At 36.7% G+C, this 17523-nt stretch overlaps 3 protein-coding genes across 6 annotated transcripts; 2 read left to right on the top strand and 1 right to left on the bottom strand.

Moving 5' to 3' along the window:
* LOC109723850 (30S ribosomal protein S1, chloroplastic) lies at positions 3420–7866 on the top strand. The gene is made up of 7 exons (XM_020252337.1): positions 3420–3790; positions 5333–5608; positions 6463–6543; positions 6684–6965; positions 7051–7161; positions 7263–7349; positions 7604–7866. The coding sequence occupies exons 1-7, from the start codon at positions 3458–3460 to the stop codon at positions 7703–7705; spliced, it is 1272 nt and encodes a 423-aa protein (XP_020107926.1). The 5' UTR covers positions 3420–3457; the 3' UTR covers positions 7706–7866.
* Positions 7951–11976, bottom strand: LOC109723849 (pentatricopeptide repeat-containing protein At1g13040, mitochondrial). Of its 4 annotated transcripts, XM_020252336.1 has the most exons (5): positions 9454–11976; positions 9267–9345; positions 8712–8750; positions 8363–8452; positions 7951–8277 (listed from the first exon to the last, which is right to left on the bottom strand). In XM_020252336.1, the coding sequence occupies exon 1, from the start codon at positions 11682–11684 to the stop codon at positions 9705–9707; it is 1980 nt and encodes a 659-aa protein (XP_020107925.1). In that variant the 5' UTR covers positions 11685–11976; the 3' UTR covers positions 7951–8277; positions 8363–8452; positions 8712–8750; positions 9267–9345; positions 9454–9704. The 4 variants fall into 4 exon arrangements, 3 of the variants coding, with proteins under 3 accessions (XP_020107925.1, XP_020107923.1, XP_020107924.1); XR_002219749.1 differs by lacking the exons at positions 8712–8750; positions 9267–9345; positions 9454–11976 and having other exon boundaries at positions 8367–8700; XM_020252334.1 differs by lacking the exons at positions 7951–8277; positions 8363–8452; positions 8712–8750 and having other exon boundaries at positions 9209–9345; positions 9433–11976.
* On the top strand, positions 12223–16132 carry LOC109723848 (AP-3 complex subunit mu). Its single transcript, XM_020252333.1, has 8 exons — positions 12223–12366; positions 12490–12592; positions 12709–12819; positions 13431–13520; positions 13839–14086; positions 14474–14683; positions 14770–14977; positions 15156–16132. The coding sequence occupies exons 1-8, from the start codon at positions 12332–12334 to the stop codon at positions 15396–15398; spliced, it is 1248 nt and encodes a 415-aa protein (XP_020107922.1). The 5' UTR covers positions 12223–12331; the 3' UTR covers positions 15399–16132.

Here is a 17523-nt window from a genome sequence, read left to right as displayed (position 1 = left end):
GAGCCCTTCTCGAGAACCTGAGGATAGAGCGCGTCGCCTTACGTGCCGTCGAGATAGAACGAAGTAATGTTGCTGCGCCAACTAAGGAGGCCGGCCTTCAGGTGCAGGCAGCCTCTCATCTCGAACGAGAGATGGAGAAGAAGAAGAAGAAGGAGGTCGAGAAGGGGATAAAGGGCGTCCGCGAGATGGTGGATGGCGTCGAAAGGGACGTGAAGAAGGCGGCCGTAGATTTTGTGGTGAGATGCATGCGCGTGTTACATTAATTCAGACCCTACTGTTACTTGTTACTTAGTTAAGTGCCATGTTAGATTTTTTTTTTTTTCTTTTTTCATATTTCTCAATTAGTTACAAGGTTTTCGGTCTCTAGTTCTTTTACACCATCGTGTCCTAAAATTTAAATTTAAATTTAAATTTAGTTCTTAAATTGAATGTCAAATTTACAATTCAAAATATAAATTTAAATTTATGTTCAAATTCAAAATTTTTAAATTTTATCTGAAAATTCAATTAAAAGTTGAAACTTTTTTAATTCTAATTTTAGTTTTTAATAAGTAATTTCAATTGAATATTTAAATTTTGAATCACATTAAAATATTTTTAAGTCAATCTCAAAGTTTGTGAATTTGATTTTTGGTTTAAATTCAATTGTTTATTACATCATGCGTTCCAAAACCCAAAAAGTTTATTTTTTTAATTGAGTCCGAGTCAAGTACTGTTCCTATCCAATTCCCTTCCATTATCCTGTCTAGTCTAGTCCTGAGTATCATCATATGTGCCCTTATGCGAGTAAATCGATCTTAGTAGATAGAGTAGATATACCGACCGTCCCTAGAGCAAGTAGCAAAAGATTTGATAGTTGGTACTCGATATCCAAGTTCAAATGCTAATTGATTCACATTTTCAGCTAAATTTATTTCTAAATGAAATAAACGAAACGGCTAGCGTGCTATCTATCTCTAAAAAAAAAGTAGATAGAGTAGATATTTTGTGTTTATTTTATGTGTACTTGATCTTTAGGGAGTTCTTAATTTACTTTTACGTGTCAGTGGTGTCAGTGCTGGAGTTCTTGATTTGTTTTTACGTGTCAGTGCTGTCATCTAATGATTCGTTGAACATTTTTTAATACTACGATGGAATAATTATAAATCTTATATAAAGATAAAACTAACATATAAAAGCGAATCGGAGCTCCTTAACTGAAGTCTTTTCCCACTCTTTGGCCCGTAAATAGCTCAACCTTTCCATGGTAAATCTCAGACTTCGGCTCAAAAATAAACAAATCATAATATTTTTTTAAAAATTTATTAAAACAATTTTAAGTTTACATTCTCCTTCTTACATGATGTTTTGTTGTAAGTCTCTCGTCTACACCATGTTTATTGAGCCGGCATGATCCAAAACTTTTTTTTTATTTTATAACAAATAAGTTTTTATATGTAATTAAAGCTATTCGAATTTTAATACACACTTTAAAAGACTAATATTAAAAATTTAAAATAAAAAAGGAAAAACTTCAAAAAAACCCCCTGTGGTTTCGTAGTTTCTCACTTTGCCCCCCTATGGTTTAAAATGTATCAATTTGCCCCCCTGTGGTTTCTTTTTTTGCCTTTTCTTATCAATTTTATTTTTTTTTTCTTAAATCAGTGATAAAGTTAAAATTAAAGGGTACTAAAGTGAATATTTGATAAATCTAAATGGGTATCTGAAGTTTTTTGTATATAATTTAATGAAATATTAACGAAAAAGCTACCGAAAAGATAAAAAAGAAACCACAGGGGGGCAATTTGATACATTTTAAACCACATGGGAGTAAAGTGAGAAACTACGAAACCACAGGAGGTTTTTTAAAATTTTCCCAATAAAAAACTAAAAATATTAAAAAATAAAAAATTAATTGGGTTGCCTAGCGCACTCCAACCCGGCCTACATTGACATGGGTGGCGGCCCACTCCCGGTCAGCAGTTTTTCTGAACTGGTCCGTTACGTCCCACATTACATTTTTAAGATAGTTCAACCAATTTTTAACTTATTATATATTATTATATACTGAAATGTGTGAAAAACAAATTGAAATTTTATTTTGCTCCTAGCAGTATTTTTTCTGACAGTATCAACCTCCTACAGATATAAATATGGACACATTATTTCAAAAAATGATATTGTTATTATAAAAACATTACGCTAAAATACTATTTATCATTAGTAATTTAGTATGTTTTGAATGGAGCATAATCAGAGGTTCTAAAATCTCCACTTGGCTTTTATTATAGCAAAAGTTCCAAATTATTCCCCCCTTTTTTTCCTTTTTTTTTTTTTTTTTTTTTTTTTTTTCAAATGTTCCATTAAAATTTGAGTAAATTATTTTACTAGCCTCTGAACTTTAAGTCCAAGTTTCATTTTGGTTTTTAAACTTTTGGATTCAATATTTGAGATTTCAAACTTTCAATAAGATTTCATTTTAGTTCTTAAGCTTTAAACAACATTGTATTTTACTCTTTACTTTAAAACGAAATTGTTGAACATCCCCTACACCATTGTAAGGTGCGCAGTGTGTTGGTGGAACCATACTCGCATTCTCTCTGTTATTTATTTTTTTATTTTGTTGATACGGATTCACATACAAATATGTTTTTGATGATAGATTTTATTACCATAGCGGTAAAAAATAGATTCGAATACGATTGAATATGTTTTCGGATTCGAATGTGAATCGAATATATACTTGAATACTATTCGAATAATAATATAAGCTAAAATGCGTATATAAATATGAATTAGAATTAACAACAATGCGATTAAGATTTTATATATGAAATTGATAATAAAATAAATGAAGAATATAAAAAATCATCTTATTTTTTTATAATATTTTTGCAAAAAATCATCTTCTTATCTTCTAATGAAAAACAATCAAACATTTTTTACCTCCCCACACATAGTAATAAAATCACTTAATAATCCCTTAAAAAAAAAAATTAAACCCTCCTTATTTCCCTACACATCTTAGTAATCAAACAAAAGCTCATAAATCTAAGCGTAATTTATGCTTATATATAACCACAAAAATACATAAATCGCTATTAATCAAACTAAACTTGTAACACATAAATGAGCAAGGTAGTATTATATTTGTTCGATACAAATTTTAATTCTAAGTGCAATAAAATTCAGATAAATTTTATTTGCCGTATCTAGAAACTTCAAAACATAATACATAAACAGAAGCCCCACAGGAGGACACTCAATGCATGAAGAACAAGTAGAGCTGTGAATCCAATTAGTTAGAGTTAATGTAATCTTTTCCTATAAAATCTGATTTTTTTTAAATTCGAATGCGGATGAATACGAATATGGTCGGATCCGATCCGTTTTTACAAAACCCGAAACCCGTATAACAGTAGGATAAAGAAGGGGATAGATTAGAGTCCACAGAGGGAGAGACTGAGGGAGCTCAAAAATGGCGTCTTTGGCGCAGCACTTCTCCGGCCTCCGATGCCCGCCCCTCTCCTCCTCCCCTGCGCTCTCCAAACCCTCCTCCTCGTCGTCCTCTTCCTCCTCTAAGCGCCCTTATTCTTCGTCGTCTAGGGTTTCCACCACCGTGGTCGCGGCGGTGGTGGCGGGGACGTACGCCCTAACCCCGGCGCAAAAGGAGCGGCAGAAGCTCAAGGAGCTCTTCGAGGAGGCCTACGAGCGGTGCCGCACCGCGCCCATGGAGGGCGTCTCCTTCACCGTCGAGGACTTCAACGCCGCCCTCGACAAGTACGACTTCGACGCCGAAATCGGAAGCAAGGTCTCGCCCTAGCTCTCTCTCTCTCTCTCTCTCTCTCTCTCTCGTGGAATTGGGAGTGTTGTTGATACGCGATTTGTGTGAATTTGATGTTGAATTGGTAGTTTTTGTGTTTAACTATTCGATTCTAGTGGGATAGACGATGTCGGCAAAATGGATGGGCGAGTTTAAGATATGTAACAAGCATATTGTTGAGTTCTTTTGTATTGGATTTGAATGTGTTGAGTAGTGATTTGTGGATAGGGGCTGGCTAGTTCTCTAGTTTTGTTTTAAATGAGTTCATCATAAGTGAGATTCTAGAAGATATGTATGGTTTAATTTTGGATGCATAATTTTGATGCTGGTGGAGATTTTTGCAAAGGATTGTTGGTAGTAATTTGCTCTACTTAGATGGAGTTAATGTGGAATTTGTCCACATGGTTATAATTTCCTATGAAATCAGTGTATGGAGTAAATGGCATTAGATAGTTGTTTGAATTCATGTATTGTTTGCCTTGTTCTTTTGAAATATTGCAAAATCATTGATGTTTAAACCAAAGTTAGTTGTCCATCATACATTCTAGTGGATCAATCAAAGGTTTTAAAGCTATGAAGCACGGATACTTCAAATTTCATGCCGTACCCGTATCGGATACGTATCGGATACCGATATGCGCCCGATACGGGAATGAAATATCCGGCATTTTTAAAAAATAAAAAAATATCGGATACGGCTCGGATACGTGAGGGATACGGGGGGATACCGGGGGGACATGGCCAAATTCTTTTTTGGTCTAAAATGATCGAAACTTAAATTATTTTTAAGAGCTCACGTCCAAATCTATTGGAAAGAAGGAAAAGAGAGAAAAACGCCAATCACTGTTCAATTTGTCATTTCATCTACCTTTTTGCTCTTGAATGGTAGAAGGTGCTCCCTCTCGTTCTCTCTTCACACAGTATTTACTCTTTTTCATCTAATTTGTCAACCTAGTATTAAGCAACAAAGGATATAGAAATTTTTTTTTTTTTTCCTTCTCTATTAAATTGTTAGCATATTTTTATATTACTATTTTAATAATAGAACTAATAAAACAGACATATATATTGAATGGCTAATTATCTAGTTTGTGCGACTGCATATCTATTGTTATCATTTGATCAAGTTAGATAATAGTTGGTTTGATACTTTTTGAATTATTATTTTATATGATTGATTATCTTTTTTTATGAACATATGTAAGACAATTATACAAGTTAATGCACATTAGAATATATTCCTTAATATAGTCCAAATATCCTGATTGCTCTCAATATATTATTACATATACTCAACATATATTTAAATATATTTAAAATAATATTTTATTCAAGTATATCCCGCGTATCGTATCCTAGAAGTTTTAGGAATTGCCGTATCATCGTATCCGTATCGTGTCGTATCCGTATCCCCGTATCCGTATCTGTGCAACATAGTTTTAAAGAAAACTACTTTGGAAAATTTTATGAAGTTGTACATATATTTGTTGTCTTTCAATGCCAACCGACCGTTTGTAACTATTTTTACAGGTTAAGGGCACAGTTTTCATGACAGATGCAAATGGTGCACTTGTTGACATTACAGCTAAATCTTCTGCTTACTTACCTCTTCAAGAGGCATGCATTCATAAATTAAAGCATGTATCGGAGGCAGGCATTTATCCAGGATTAGTTGAAGAGTTTGTTGTAATTGGTGAGAAGACCTCCGATGATAGCTTAATTTTGAGTCTGCGGTCGATTCAGTATGATCTTGCGTGGGAAAGGTGCAGGCAACTCCAAGCTGAAGATGTTGTTGTGAAGGGTAAGGTGAGTATCCATTGTAAATAGAATTCATCAGGAGCTTTTTTTGCTCCCAGTTTTGACAGATTATGCCTATATTCTTTTGAAGCTATATATAGTTACCTACATGCATACATTTACTTCGAAATTGTGCAACTATGTTGATATTATGTTGTTCTCTAGCATTTGTTTATTTCAAGGAAACACTATTTCATATATTCGTTTAAATCGTACACTAAATAAACATTTACTGTATTGTGTGAACTGTGTTGATAGCTCACGTATTCATTTATTTTGAGACACATTTTGGATAAATTGGTTTTGTAGGTTTCATGTTAAGTATTTCTTGCTCGGTAATGTGTTGGATAAATTGGTTTTGTAGGTTTCATGTTAAGTATTTCTTGCTCGGTAATGTGTTGGTCAGGATAGACAACAAAAATTTGAAGGTTACACATTTAAGTTGATAGTCAGTCATAAGAGCACATCAGTCCATCTGTACAGTCCTATTGACTTTTAAGCAGTGCTCTGCTCTAGCCGACTGCATATTCTATATAAAAGGGTTTTATTATGTCATAACTATGTGGTGAAATCAACCGCAGTGAAACTGAGTCAACTAGAGGGATGATGGAGATGCGTTTTATGCAAGGAGAAGTGATTCAGTTCGTTCTTTGGAATTTTTGAACTTCACGCTTTCCCGAGTCCACTTCATGTTTGCTTTGTTTTATTACTGCCTCCTTTTCTTTCAAGTACTCTCGTACCGATCAACTTTTCTAAGTATGTTATTTTTATCTGAAAACACTTTCTTTATATTAATTTGAATAGCTCTTAGAAGTGCGTTGTTTGCCTCGTTATGTGATTTTGCCATCATTTATAATGCATAGGTTGTTGGAGGAAATAAAGGAGGTGTGGTAGCCATTGTGGAAGGTCTTCGTGGTTTTGTTCCATTTTCACAGATATCATCGGTTGGTTCCTTAATCTATTAACCTTCGTATTTATCCTCATTTGAACTTAAAATATGTATGAGCCTCGTTTTGTTCTATTCAAATAATAGGAAATCCTCGGATAACTGTCTTATTAACTTGTTTCTTGAGATCTTAATCAGAAATCGTCTGCAGAGGAACTCATTGATAAGGAATTACCCCTTAAATTCGTTGAGGTTGATGAGGAGCAATCTAGGCTTGTTCTGAGTAATCGCAAAGCCATGGCCGATAGCCAAGCTCAGCTCGGTATTGGTTCGGTGGTCTTGGGAACTGTGCAGAGTTTAAAACCTTATGGTGCCTTTATCGACATTGGTGGAATCAATGGCCTTCTCCATGTTAGCCAGATAAGCCATGATCGTGTATCGGACATCTCAACAGTGTTGCAACCTGGAGACACCCTCAAGGTACTGTCTTAACCCTTATTTTTGTCAATTTTAGTTGTTTAACTGTTTCTTAAAGCTCACATAGAGAAACCTATGATCCAATAAGGTGATGATCCTAAGCCATGATCGCGAAAGAGGCCGAGTTAGCCTCTCTACTAAGAAGCTTGAACCAACCCCTGGTGACATGATTCGCAATCCAAAACTTGTTTTTGAGAAGGTAACACTCATTCAAACTTTTCATCACTATTATTTTCTTTATGCCTTGTGTTCCGAGAATCTCATCGGTACTGGTTTTCTAACTTATTCTGGTTCGATTAGGCGGATGAGATGGCTCAGATATTTAGGCAGAGGATAGCTCAAGCCGAGGCAATGGCCCGTGCTGATATGCTAAGATTCCAACCCGAGGTACTCACTATTATCTAGCAATATGCCGTTTAATTATTACAGTTAATTCTTGGTGTCATTTCTTTCCGCCGAGTTCTAAGCGCGATGCGATTTTGTTAATCACCTTGCATGAGATTGTTAACTATCATTCGCAATGTCATGTCAATGGCTTGTTGAAGAACATTTCTCCCTAATGAAAATCTATTAAATCTAACTTTGCCACTACAGTTGAATATGTGGATTAATTGCTCTGATATTTGCTTTCTTTTATGCAGAGTGGTTTAACTCTAAGTTCGGAGGGTATATTAGGTCCGCTGACCTCGGACTTGCCTGCGGAGGGTTTAGATTTGAGTGATGTCCCTCCTGCTGAAGAGTAGATAAGTTTTCTGCAGTAATGGGTGTTTCATCTTTTCTTCTTTTATTTTCAGGTTCAAGCTGTATAATTTTGCAAATAGCATGCACTACTGTTGTATGAAAAAAGAAATATTGTCCCTCCCTGCTGTAGTAATTTTTCTTGCAGTTGCAGATGTTTTTTTTTCTGAGGTCTCGCAAAAACTCGAGTACATTACATATCACTTTGCTGGATTAGGGGGTTAAAAAATACATAATCCTTCCATTAGAACACGAACAATTTATATCATAAGTGCGCACAAATTATCACACACATAGACTAAATTTCGAAGAAAATTATGTTGTTGACAAACGGGCGTATCACTATGCTTGTTACAAAGATCAATGCACATAATAATACCCAGATCCAAAAAGGAGCATTTCACAACATTATTCTGCATTTAACGCCCTTCTTTAGCCATTACTGTTGCCAGAGAAAACTGTCGAATCATCTCTACACTAAGCTGAAACACTTGAGGTGTTCACTTGTAGAATTTGTGCAAGGAAACCAATCCGGTGCGGCACACGGCTCCAGTGGCGTCAACATAAGCATTGGGGCCTGGCAATAAGATCCAATAATTAGTATAGATTCATGTTTGCAAACATTCTGAATTACAATACAAGAAATGCCGAAAGCTCCTTACTTACAACACGGCTATCATCTTTTCAACTCGTCGTAACGGTATAATCCCATGAACGGTGGATAGCAATAGAAGGAATTTCCCAAGCAAATACTGCTAAAGCATATCAAACATATCAGCCGCATTTATGTTACAGTTGAATTTCTATCACACCATAAACTAGGATATTCGACCGGACCAGTTGATAACAAAATAGACACACAAAATATAATAATTATACTTAGGCGCCTTAGGTGCTTAATCAAAGTGATTTTAAAATGAACTAGTACTTGGAAAAGCATGCCTGGAAGAATTTCTTCAGAAGATTTGCAGATACACAAAATGTAAACAAGAGTGAAAAAGATTGCCTTACTGAGGAAGCCACTGCTTCAATGATGTAAATCTCTCCATCCTGCATTAAGATATGTATTAGTTAGCTTAGTTCAACCTAAAATAGAACTGTGAGACTGCCTCCGTTTTATGTTAGTCTATCAAGGAGGAAACTCACATAACAGTAAATCAAAGTGTTAGAAAGCGGATTACCGTATCTCGGTTTGATATTTCAAAGTTTCCACTGGATCTAAAACACTTGAAAATATAACCGACAAAAACCTTCCCAAAGTTTCTATAATTTCTTCTATTATGATTCTCCCAGATTTCGCAGACCAAGCCAATATGAGTTTGGGTCAAATGGCGGAGTCTCAGAAGGAACATTTTAAGTAGCTGTTCTATCAAAAAAATCAAATTTCTAGGAAGCACTTTCTTCTTTTCATTTGAATAGTTTGGATTTTGGAAGTACACATGTGATGTGTTGTATATGAATACTGACTCGTAAACATGACATTGTATTCCAAAATTGCAAAAGTGAAGAAAAGAAAAACATGACAATTCTTTGTGGTTTGAGAACTAATCAACACCAATAAGTTACCGTATCTTTCTGAACACAATTCACATTCATGAGCCAAAAGTGCGAGATCTCGTGCATTGAGATTCTGCCCTTCTGGATACTGTACAAAAGCACAAACAACCAAAAGATGGATTTGTTAATCCCCCAAATATAAAGATGGAATAGAAAATGAAGCTATTAAACGAACATTGGAATTCTTGGTAAGTACTTGGTCTGATTTTTGAAACAGCATTTTCATTCCAAGAGCAACAGCCGAGCGCTTGGCAGACAAAATTCTGGAGCTGAAATGAACTTAAAGGCTCCAAAAGCAAGCTCCAAATTGAAATTTCTATTTTTGCTGCAGCAAGTAGTTGTTGAAGGATTCTTAATGAGAAAAATGTTAGTGTTTCTTCAAACAGTTTTTCTCAATTAGAACTTCTACAGAAGCTCTAGCATGGCACATGACTCTATAATTCGTGTCTAGTTGCCTTTTGCCTTAATTGCATCTACCAGTCTTTCTGACACGTCTCTGTCAAGAGTGAATCCATTCTCCATCATATGTTCCCAGATTCTATAAGCCATCATAATCTTCCCTTCCTTTAGAAATCCTCCAACCAATAATCTAAATGTCAAGTTGTCAGGAGTTACTCCTTTATTACACATGTCCTTGTATACATCGAGGGCCTCATTCATTCTTAAACTCTTTTTAAGCCCATTTATTAGAGTGTTAAAAGAAACTACATCAGGGTTTATTCCCTTCTCAACCATGTCGGAGAACAACTTCTGAGCATATCTCAGACGACCAGCCTCACAAATGTAGTAAATCATAATATTGTACAAATTAACATTTGGGACAACTCCAGCCTTAAGCATTTGGTGAAAAAGTTCCTCAGCTACATTAGAATATCCTACTCTAAAAAATCCATTAATCAGTGTCCCATAAGTCACAGCATCAGCGGTTATTCCTTTCTGACTCATCTCCTTGAATAAGTTAAATGCACTCTCCATTTTCCTCGCCCTGCAAAATGCATCGATTAGTATGTTACAAGATACAACATCGCAGAATCCGTTTAGCTCCATCTGATCAGTGAACAAAGCATGTGCCTTCTCAAGCTTATTAGCCTTGCAAAGACCCTTTAATAATTGATTATAACTGTGTCTATCCGGGCTTATTCCGCTCGTCTCCATCTTCTTTATTAAATTATATGCTTTATCCAGCATAACCTTATTACAGTAATGATTCAGAAGTATATTGTATGTGACCAAATCGGGTTGGCATCCATTTCTTTGCATGAAGGACATAATTGTATGGGCTTTATCAACTCTTCCAGCTCTCCAGAACCCACTTATTAGGGCATTATAAACTGATACAGAGATATCGATGTTCATCTTTAGCATTCCCATTGCGAGCTCATAAGCTACATCGACCTTACCATGATTACATAAACCAAATATTAGGGCACCACAAGCAACACCATCCGGCGTAAACCCCCTCTTCACCATTTCCTCCCATAGCTCTACCGCATCTGAGATTCGTTTACTTTCACACAAACCGTTAATTATCGTGGTGTAAGTTACAACATCTGGGTCTCTCCCCTTCTTAACCATGGTCTCTAAAAAATTCATGGCATCGTCCAACCTTCTATCCTTACATAGAGAATCTAAATATATATTGCAAGCCCAAATATCCGGAAAAGACCCAATCTTATTCATATCGCCTAGGAGGTTCTCAACAAGCCCAATTCTTCTTGCTTCACATAAACTGGATATCCACCTTGAGTAAGTGAACGGGGTCAAAGATAAACCTTGTTGAATCATCATATTATAGTACTTCTCCACTAAATCAAAGTTTTGATTCTTAATTAAAACACCAATGAGTCGATTATAATCTATACTAAATACACGGCAACCAGACACAATCATCTGATCAAACATTTCTATCGCCGAACCAATCAACCCTGCGCGAACGTAACCAGATATAAGAATCCGGTACAAGGACCGGTGCAAAGATAAACCCTTACGCCTAATTCTTCTCAAAACATCCGATAACAGCCCAAAGTTCTGATCTTGCAACAGGAGGGAGACGATCGACTTGATAGTGAAGTGATCGTGCTCAAAATCAGGCCGGGATTCGGCCCACCAGTAAAAGTGGAAGGCCAAAGCCGAATCCGACAAGCTTTTCAAAACTTGATTAACCACATAAGGATTCAACTCCACACCGAGCCTTTCCAATTCCATAGCTACAGACTCCGACCACTGATTGCACTGCAAAATCCTTCCAATTTGACAAGCGGAATCAGAATACGCCGGCGCCGGTGGCTGAAACAACTCCGACAAGTTCTTACGAGACTCCGACGAGAAAAAACCGCTCTGGGTAATCGCCGAAACCGGTCGAAGAGTTGACCAAATAGGGAACGAGATCCAGAGACGCCAAAAGTTACATCTTTTGGCCAAAAACATAACAGTGCTCTCAGGGGAATTTCGTCGAACAGGTGAGGGGAGTGCCCGCGAGAACAAACCATGAAATGCCTGGCGCAACGCGAAGCGATCGGGGAAAGGGAGAACGAAGGGTTTGGAGGGGATTGGAGAGGGAAAGGTGGCGCCTTTTGTGGGATTCTTGTGAGATTGAGGGAGAAAAATTGGAGAGGGAGATGTTTGAGGAGCGGAGGGAAAAGTTGCGAGGGAGAGGGATAAAAAAAGTAAAAAAAAAAGAAGCGCGTTTTATCAACTGGACGATGAGATTCGTAGTTGGTTCAAAAATCGCTACTGGTTAATTAATTAGGGTTACCGGGGGATCCGGTGACCCACTAACCCGTTTAAAGGTGTAAAGAGTTGAATGGGAAGGTATGCGTGCTAGAAGATGCCTACTTCGGGTTAAGTCAAACCCGGCCCGAACCCGGCTAAAAACCCGTCATTTCTTTTGGGTCGAGCCTGGGCTTTCCGTAATCGGATTCGAACCCGGACCGGTTCAACCCCGGCCCCCAATTCTTAGACCGGATAGTTTACTCCCGCGATCAAAAAGCTCTCCTCCCCACTCTCTTCGAATCCTCTCTCGTTTTCTCTCTCTTCTTGATCGCTTGATCGCTTGATCGCTCGATCGCTTGAAGATGCTTCAGTGTATCTTTCTCCTCTCCGATTCCGGGTACGTTCCTCTCCATTTCCATAGATCTTTTACGGGGAAGGGAAAAAACCCTAAAAATGAGCACAAATTTAAAGATCAAAATGTGTTAAAATTCGCCATACTTCGATGCGACTGGGGACGCAGGGAGGTGATGCTGGAGAAGCAGATGACGGCGCACAGGGTGGATCGATCCATCTGCGCTTGGTTCTGGGATTACGTGCTCTCACAAGGTGGCGATTCATCAAAGGTAAACCCCAATTGAAACGATTTCGTTGCTAGTAAGTAGTAATTTAATGCTAAATATGTATATGATTTTGGGGCGAACTGTGGATGATTCAACATTCTTTGGGGATTTTTTCGTAGATTTTGCAGGTGATTGCGTCTCCCACACACTATATTTTCCAGGTCTATCGCGAGGGGATCACGTTCCTTGCGTGCACGCAGGTCGAAATGCCTCCTCTTATGGCGATTGAGGTGAGATTTTAGTTGCGCTCGTTGAAAAAATGTCGATTTGATTAAATTTTAGCAATGTGAGGATTTTTATATGCAGCATGAAAATTTTTGTTGCTGGAAATTAGGCCATGTTTTTTTAAAACTCAATATCAATGTGATTTGGTGCGCGGTGAATATTTTACAAAGCACAACGTAGTGAAGTTCGAGTCATCGGACGGGAAATACTATATTTTACCACCTATAGTGACAAGTCCTTATGGTGAAACGAAAATAAATCACAGGATAGCAAAGTGCAATTTTTTAAATTGCGGGATGATAAAGTGCAAATTCACTAAACCACAGAGGGAGTAACTGAAGTTAACTCTTCATCTTAATAGCAATTTTACCTAGCATTTGTCGCTTCAGTATTTCCATAGTAATGTCATATAAGTGTATCTAAGTTGACATTGAGAGCATGACATCTCCGCTAGAAATACTTCTCTGCTGCGAAATTTATGTTCTGCTTCTAACATGCAATCTAGGCTGATAATTACTGTTTTTAAAGGCATTAGCTTATGTAGTGTAGTATGGGCTTTTCAAATCCAACCACGTGCGGAACATCAATTCTTTTATGTTTTGTCATTTGCTTGCAGTTCCTTTCCAGAGTAGCAGATGTGCTGACAGATTATCTCGGAAGCCTGAATGAGGACTTGATAAAGGATAATTTTGTCATCGTATATGAGGTAGATTCTGTAACTTCTTCTGTGGTTTACTGTAGTTGGCAGTCATTTTTCTTGGGTTATTTGTTCTCTAAGATCTTTTGTAGATGCACCTTTTCGTATTTGGAGCAGATTTTACTTTAGTTTTGACAAATTGCATTAAATGTGTCACAAATAATTAGAGAAGTGATTTTTGAAGTATCTAAAAGAAGATGATGTATTCTGCAAGATTCAAGGAATTGAGTATTAATTATCAGCAATTGCCTCTTTTTTTTAATTGATTTAGTTTGGCACTTTTACAGCTTTTTATGACTTTCAGTACTGATAAATTGTGTACTGCAGATATTGGATGAAATGATGGACAACGGCTTTCCCCTTACAACAGAACCGAACATCTTGAGAGAGATGATAGCACCACCAGATATTGTTAGCAAAATGTTAAATGTTGTCACCGGTAAGAGTTCTAACGTGAGCAACAAACTTCCAGAGGCAACAGCGTCCTGCGTTCCTTGGAGGAAAACGGGCTTGAAGAATGCAAGCAATGAGGTCTACGTCAACCTAGTTGAGGAACTGGATGCACTGGTGAACAGGTCATTCTGAAACTTCCTTTTTTTCTTGTGTTCCTTTATTGACTCATTTTCTCCACTCGTTCCCTAGATCTAGGGTTGTTGCTTTTCTATTTTAAAAATGATTGTTGTTGGCTTGTCTCCACTAGTTTCATGCTTATGTATATTATGCTGTTGATCTTTTTAATAATCTAAGTTGTTGAGACCCAACTTCTAAATGTGATGTAGACTTATCTACTGTGTCAATTATGGCCATAATATATATTAAGTAACCTTCTATGGTTTTCAAAGTTGCACTCAGGTTTTCTCTTTCTAAAAAAGGGTGAAATTTTGTACTTCATGCTGTATTATAGACCATACTGGTTTCTGAAGTCCTATTCTAATTGCACATTTGCTCCATGTCATCTTCAGAGAAGGGATGTTAGTAAAATGTGAAGTGTATGGCGAGATTCAAGTCAACTCTCATCTCCCTGGGCTTCCTGATTTGACCCTTTCATTTGCAAACCCTACAATCCTGAATGATGTTAGGTTTCATCCGTGTGTTCGATTCCGGCCTTGGGAATCGCATCAGGTCCTGTCATTTGTGCCTCCGGATGGTCAGTTTAAGCTCATGAGTTACAGGTCTGTGTGGTGTTATCTTTTGGGTGCTTCTATTTTTATGTTCTTCTGTTTTTTTTTGTTACCAATGATGCATACATTTTGATTAGGGTTAAGAATCTGAAGAATATACCGGTTTACCTGAAGCCGCAACTGAGTTCAGATTCTGGGAATTGTCGCATCGATGTCTTGGTTGGAATCCGAAATGACCCTGGAAAAACAATTGATTCTGTAACAGTAAAGTTTCAGCTGCCGCTATGTATTGCGTCAGCTGATTTAACCTCAAACTATGGCACTGTGAACATTCTCGCTGATAAGGTTAGTGACTTTTTTTATTAACCGGCCTTCCTTTACTGCTAGCGTTTGCACAAGTTGTCCTTTAAAAAGAATAAATTTCAACTCTACGGCTGCAAAGGGAATAATTTTTGCCTTTTCTGTGAGATCTAAGTTTTTTTTTTTCTATTATTATTTTTTTAATTTGTTGATCATTTTGCAGACTTGTTCTTGGTCTATCGGAAGAATCCCGAAAGACAAATCCCCATCACTCACAGGTAACTTAGTTCTTGATGGCATGGATCGTCTGCATGTATTCCCCACCTTCCAAGTTAAATTCAAGATCACAGGGGTCGCTTTTTCGGGGTTGCAAATAGATAAATTGGATGTCAAAAACACGCCAAGCTCTCCTTATAAAGGTTTCCGTGCCATCACTCAAGCAGGACAATATGAAGTTCGGTCATAACAGTGTATACACAGGCTTTGTCACAGTTGTATACCCGCGGGCCAATATTTGCTTCTTCTCAAAGCAGTTAATGACAAGTCAGTAGCTGGCTAGCTGCTTACCGTTTGGCCATAGAATTCGAAGCTTCTTGGTGTCTATTTCAGAAGGGATATAGGCAAAAGTGACACAGTACATACTTAAAGTTACCCTGCCCAATGTAAAGCTATTCCAGCTTTTACAACCGCGATGCTGTTGTGGACGAGTACATTGTGGATGCAGTTAAGTTGTCAGTTGTGGCGCGTTATGTTTTGCTGCTTTAAGATTTCACTTCTGAGAGGCATATACTGTTTCTAATTCTATAGAACAAGCTGCAGTCACCAGGAATAATAGCAGGAGCCTAGAAACTGAATCAGGGGAATTGCATAGCCCGAGACTACGCACAGCATACGGTAGCAATCCATTTTGGTGTAAAACAGTTATATATAAGTGCCGATGCGGAGTGGCGGTTTGTTGCGGACTCATTTTAGCTGCTTTAATGTTATTGATCTTTCTACTGATCAGTCTGTTATTTTTCTTTTCAGTCTTTTTACTTTTCTGAAACAGAACTTTTTAGTTGTCATGACATTTACAGTTCCAGAAACAGTGATGAGAACAAATTTATCCACCCAACTAGTTCACTACTTGGTCAGCTGATTAGATGTAAAACATAGTTCCGTGAGAAATAATATATGTGGATGTTGTGATTGGTTAAAATATGTGGATCCTGCCGCGATCTATGAATCTCTCCTGCTTTAATCAGTTCTTTGATATGAATGTGATTGGCAACAATGAATGTTACCATGATCAGATCTACAATTTAGTATATACTTGTATACTTCATGTGTATTTAATGATGTCACAAGATAACAGTGCCCATAGTCGCAAGGGCATGATGACACAACAGAGTAATGTCTCTTACAAACAGTTTTCGAATTTGAACTTCAAATTGCCCATGAAAGGGCAACTTACAGAGTCAGGTTCTGATGCCTAATAATATTGGTCTATTAGGAAGTGGTCTACGTATTTAGGACCTAAATTTGAACCAAGGGGCTGGGTTTTCTTTGTTTATATATTATTTAGTAAAGGCAAATAAATGATCAAAAAGCTTGGTACCATGTAAAACAATCCAAATATCACTTTTCAATTCAAAATAAAAAATATTCATCGTAATTTACAGTCCACATTTTAAATCTATTAAAAAATGAGCACATAGACAATAAGTGCCAAACACAATACATATATATATATATATATATATATATATGTATATATATATATAATGAGGCCGGTATGCTTCTGAAGGTATAGAGCCCTCCGTGTTTTGAAATCGACGATCGCCTTCGTTAGACTTGATTTAGAGTATTTAGAAAATAAATTTGTGCTTTTATAATATCATTTGCCTAGTAATTGAAGAGGCTTAAAATCAATAGCTGAAAATAAAAATCTCACAAAATTTGATTAGATTAAATATATTGATTTTATTTTATATAGTATAAAAAATTTTCTATCAAAATTTCACGTGATTTGAATATTTTTATACCGTTAAACTTGCAAACGGTTCACGACAGCCATTAAAATTATTGATTTTGAGCCCCTTCGATCACTAGCCGAATGATATCAAAAAATCACAAATTTATTTTCTAGGTACTTCAAATTCTCCATATCAAGTCTAACAGAACCGATCGTCGATTCGAAAATCCTAATATTGAAAACGACTTGAAAGCACAGAGGGTTCCGTGCTTCCAGAAGCCTACAAAGCCTCACTCATATATATTTATACCAAAATTTGTAATTTTAATGGTCGATACAAGGCGTTTTCACGTTTAACGGTGTAAAAATATCCGAATCAATTTAATTTTGGTTAGAAAATTTTTTAACCTATTTAGAATAAGATCTATACTTTCGATCTTGATTACAGGATTTCTATCATCACTTTTTAAAGGATATTTATTCTGAGCTATTTATTTTTGTATCCATTTGATGGACAAGAGAATACTATCGGAAAAACATAAAATTTGGTTTCTAAATACTTCAAGTGCTATAGATTCAACGGTGCCGATAGTCGATTTGGAAGCTCCATCATCGAAAATAAATGGATGACAATAGA

The sequence above is a fragment of the Ananas comosus genome, linkage group 18, assembly GCF_001540865.1.
Source record: "Ananas comosus cultivar F153 linkage group 18, ASM154086v1, whole genome shotgun sequence".
NCBI classification, from domain to species: domain Eukaryota; kingdom Viridiplantae; phylum Streptophyta; class Magnoliopsida; order Poales; family Bromeliaceae; genus Ananas; species Ananas comosus.
Note: the sequence above shows the minus strand (reverse complement) of the source record. Positions and strands in the feature narration are given on the sequence as shown.

Coding starts and splice junctions, on each gene's coding strand:
- LOC109723850 (XM_020252337.1), top strand. CDS start 3,458: ATGGCGTCTTTGGCGCAGCACTTCTCCGGCCTCCGATGCCCGCCCCTC. Junction 3,791..5,332: donor ACGCCGAAATCGGAAGCAAG/GTCTCGCCCTAG, acceptor CTATTTTTACAG/GTTAAGGGCACAGTTTTCAT. Junction 6,544..6,683: donor CATTTTCACAGATATCATCG/GTTGGTTCCTTA, acceptor GATCTTAATCAG/AAATCGTCTGCAGAGGAACT.
- LOC109723849 (XM_020252336.1), bottom strand. CDS start 11,684: ATGTTTTTGGCCAAAAGATGTAACTTTTGGCGTCTCTGGATCTCGTTC.
- LOC109723848 (XM_020252333.1), top strand. CDS start 12,332: ATGCTTCAGTGTATCTTTCTCCTCTCCGATTCCGG. Junction 12,820..13,430: donor CTCCTCTTATGGCGATTGAG/GTGAGATTTTAG, acceptor ATTTGCTTGCAG/TTCCTTTCCAGAGTAGCAGA. Junction 14,978..15,155: donor TGAACATTCTCGCTGATAAG/GTTAGTGACTTT, acceptor ATCATTTTGCAG/ACTTGTTCTTGGTCTATCGG.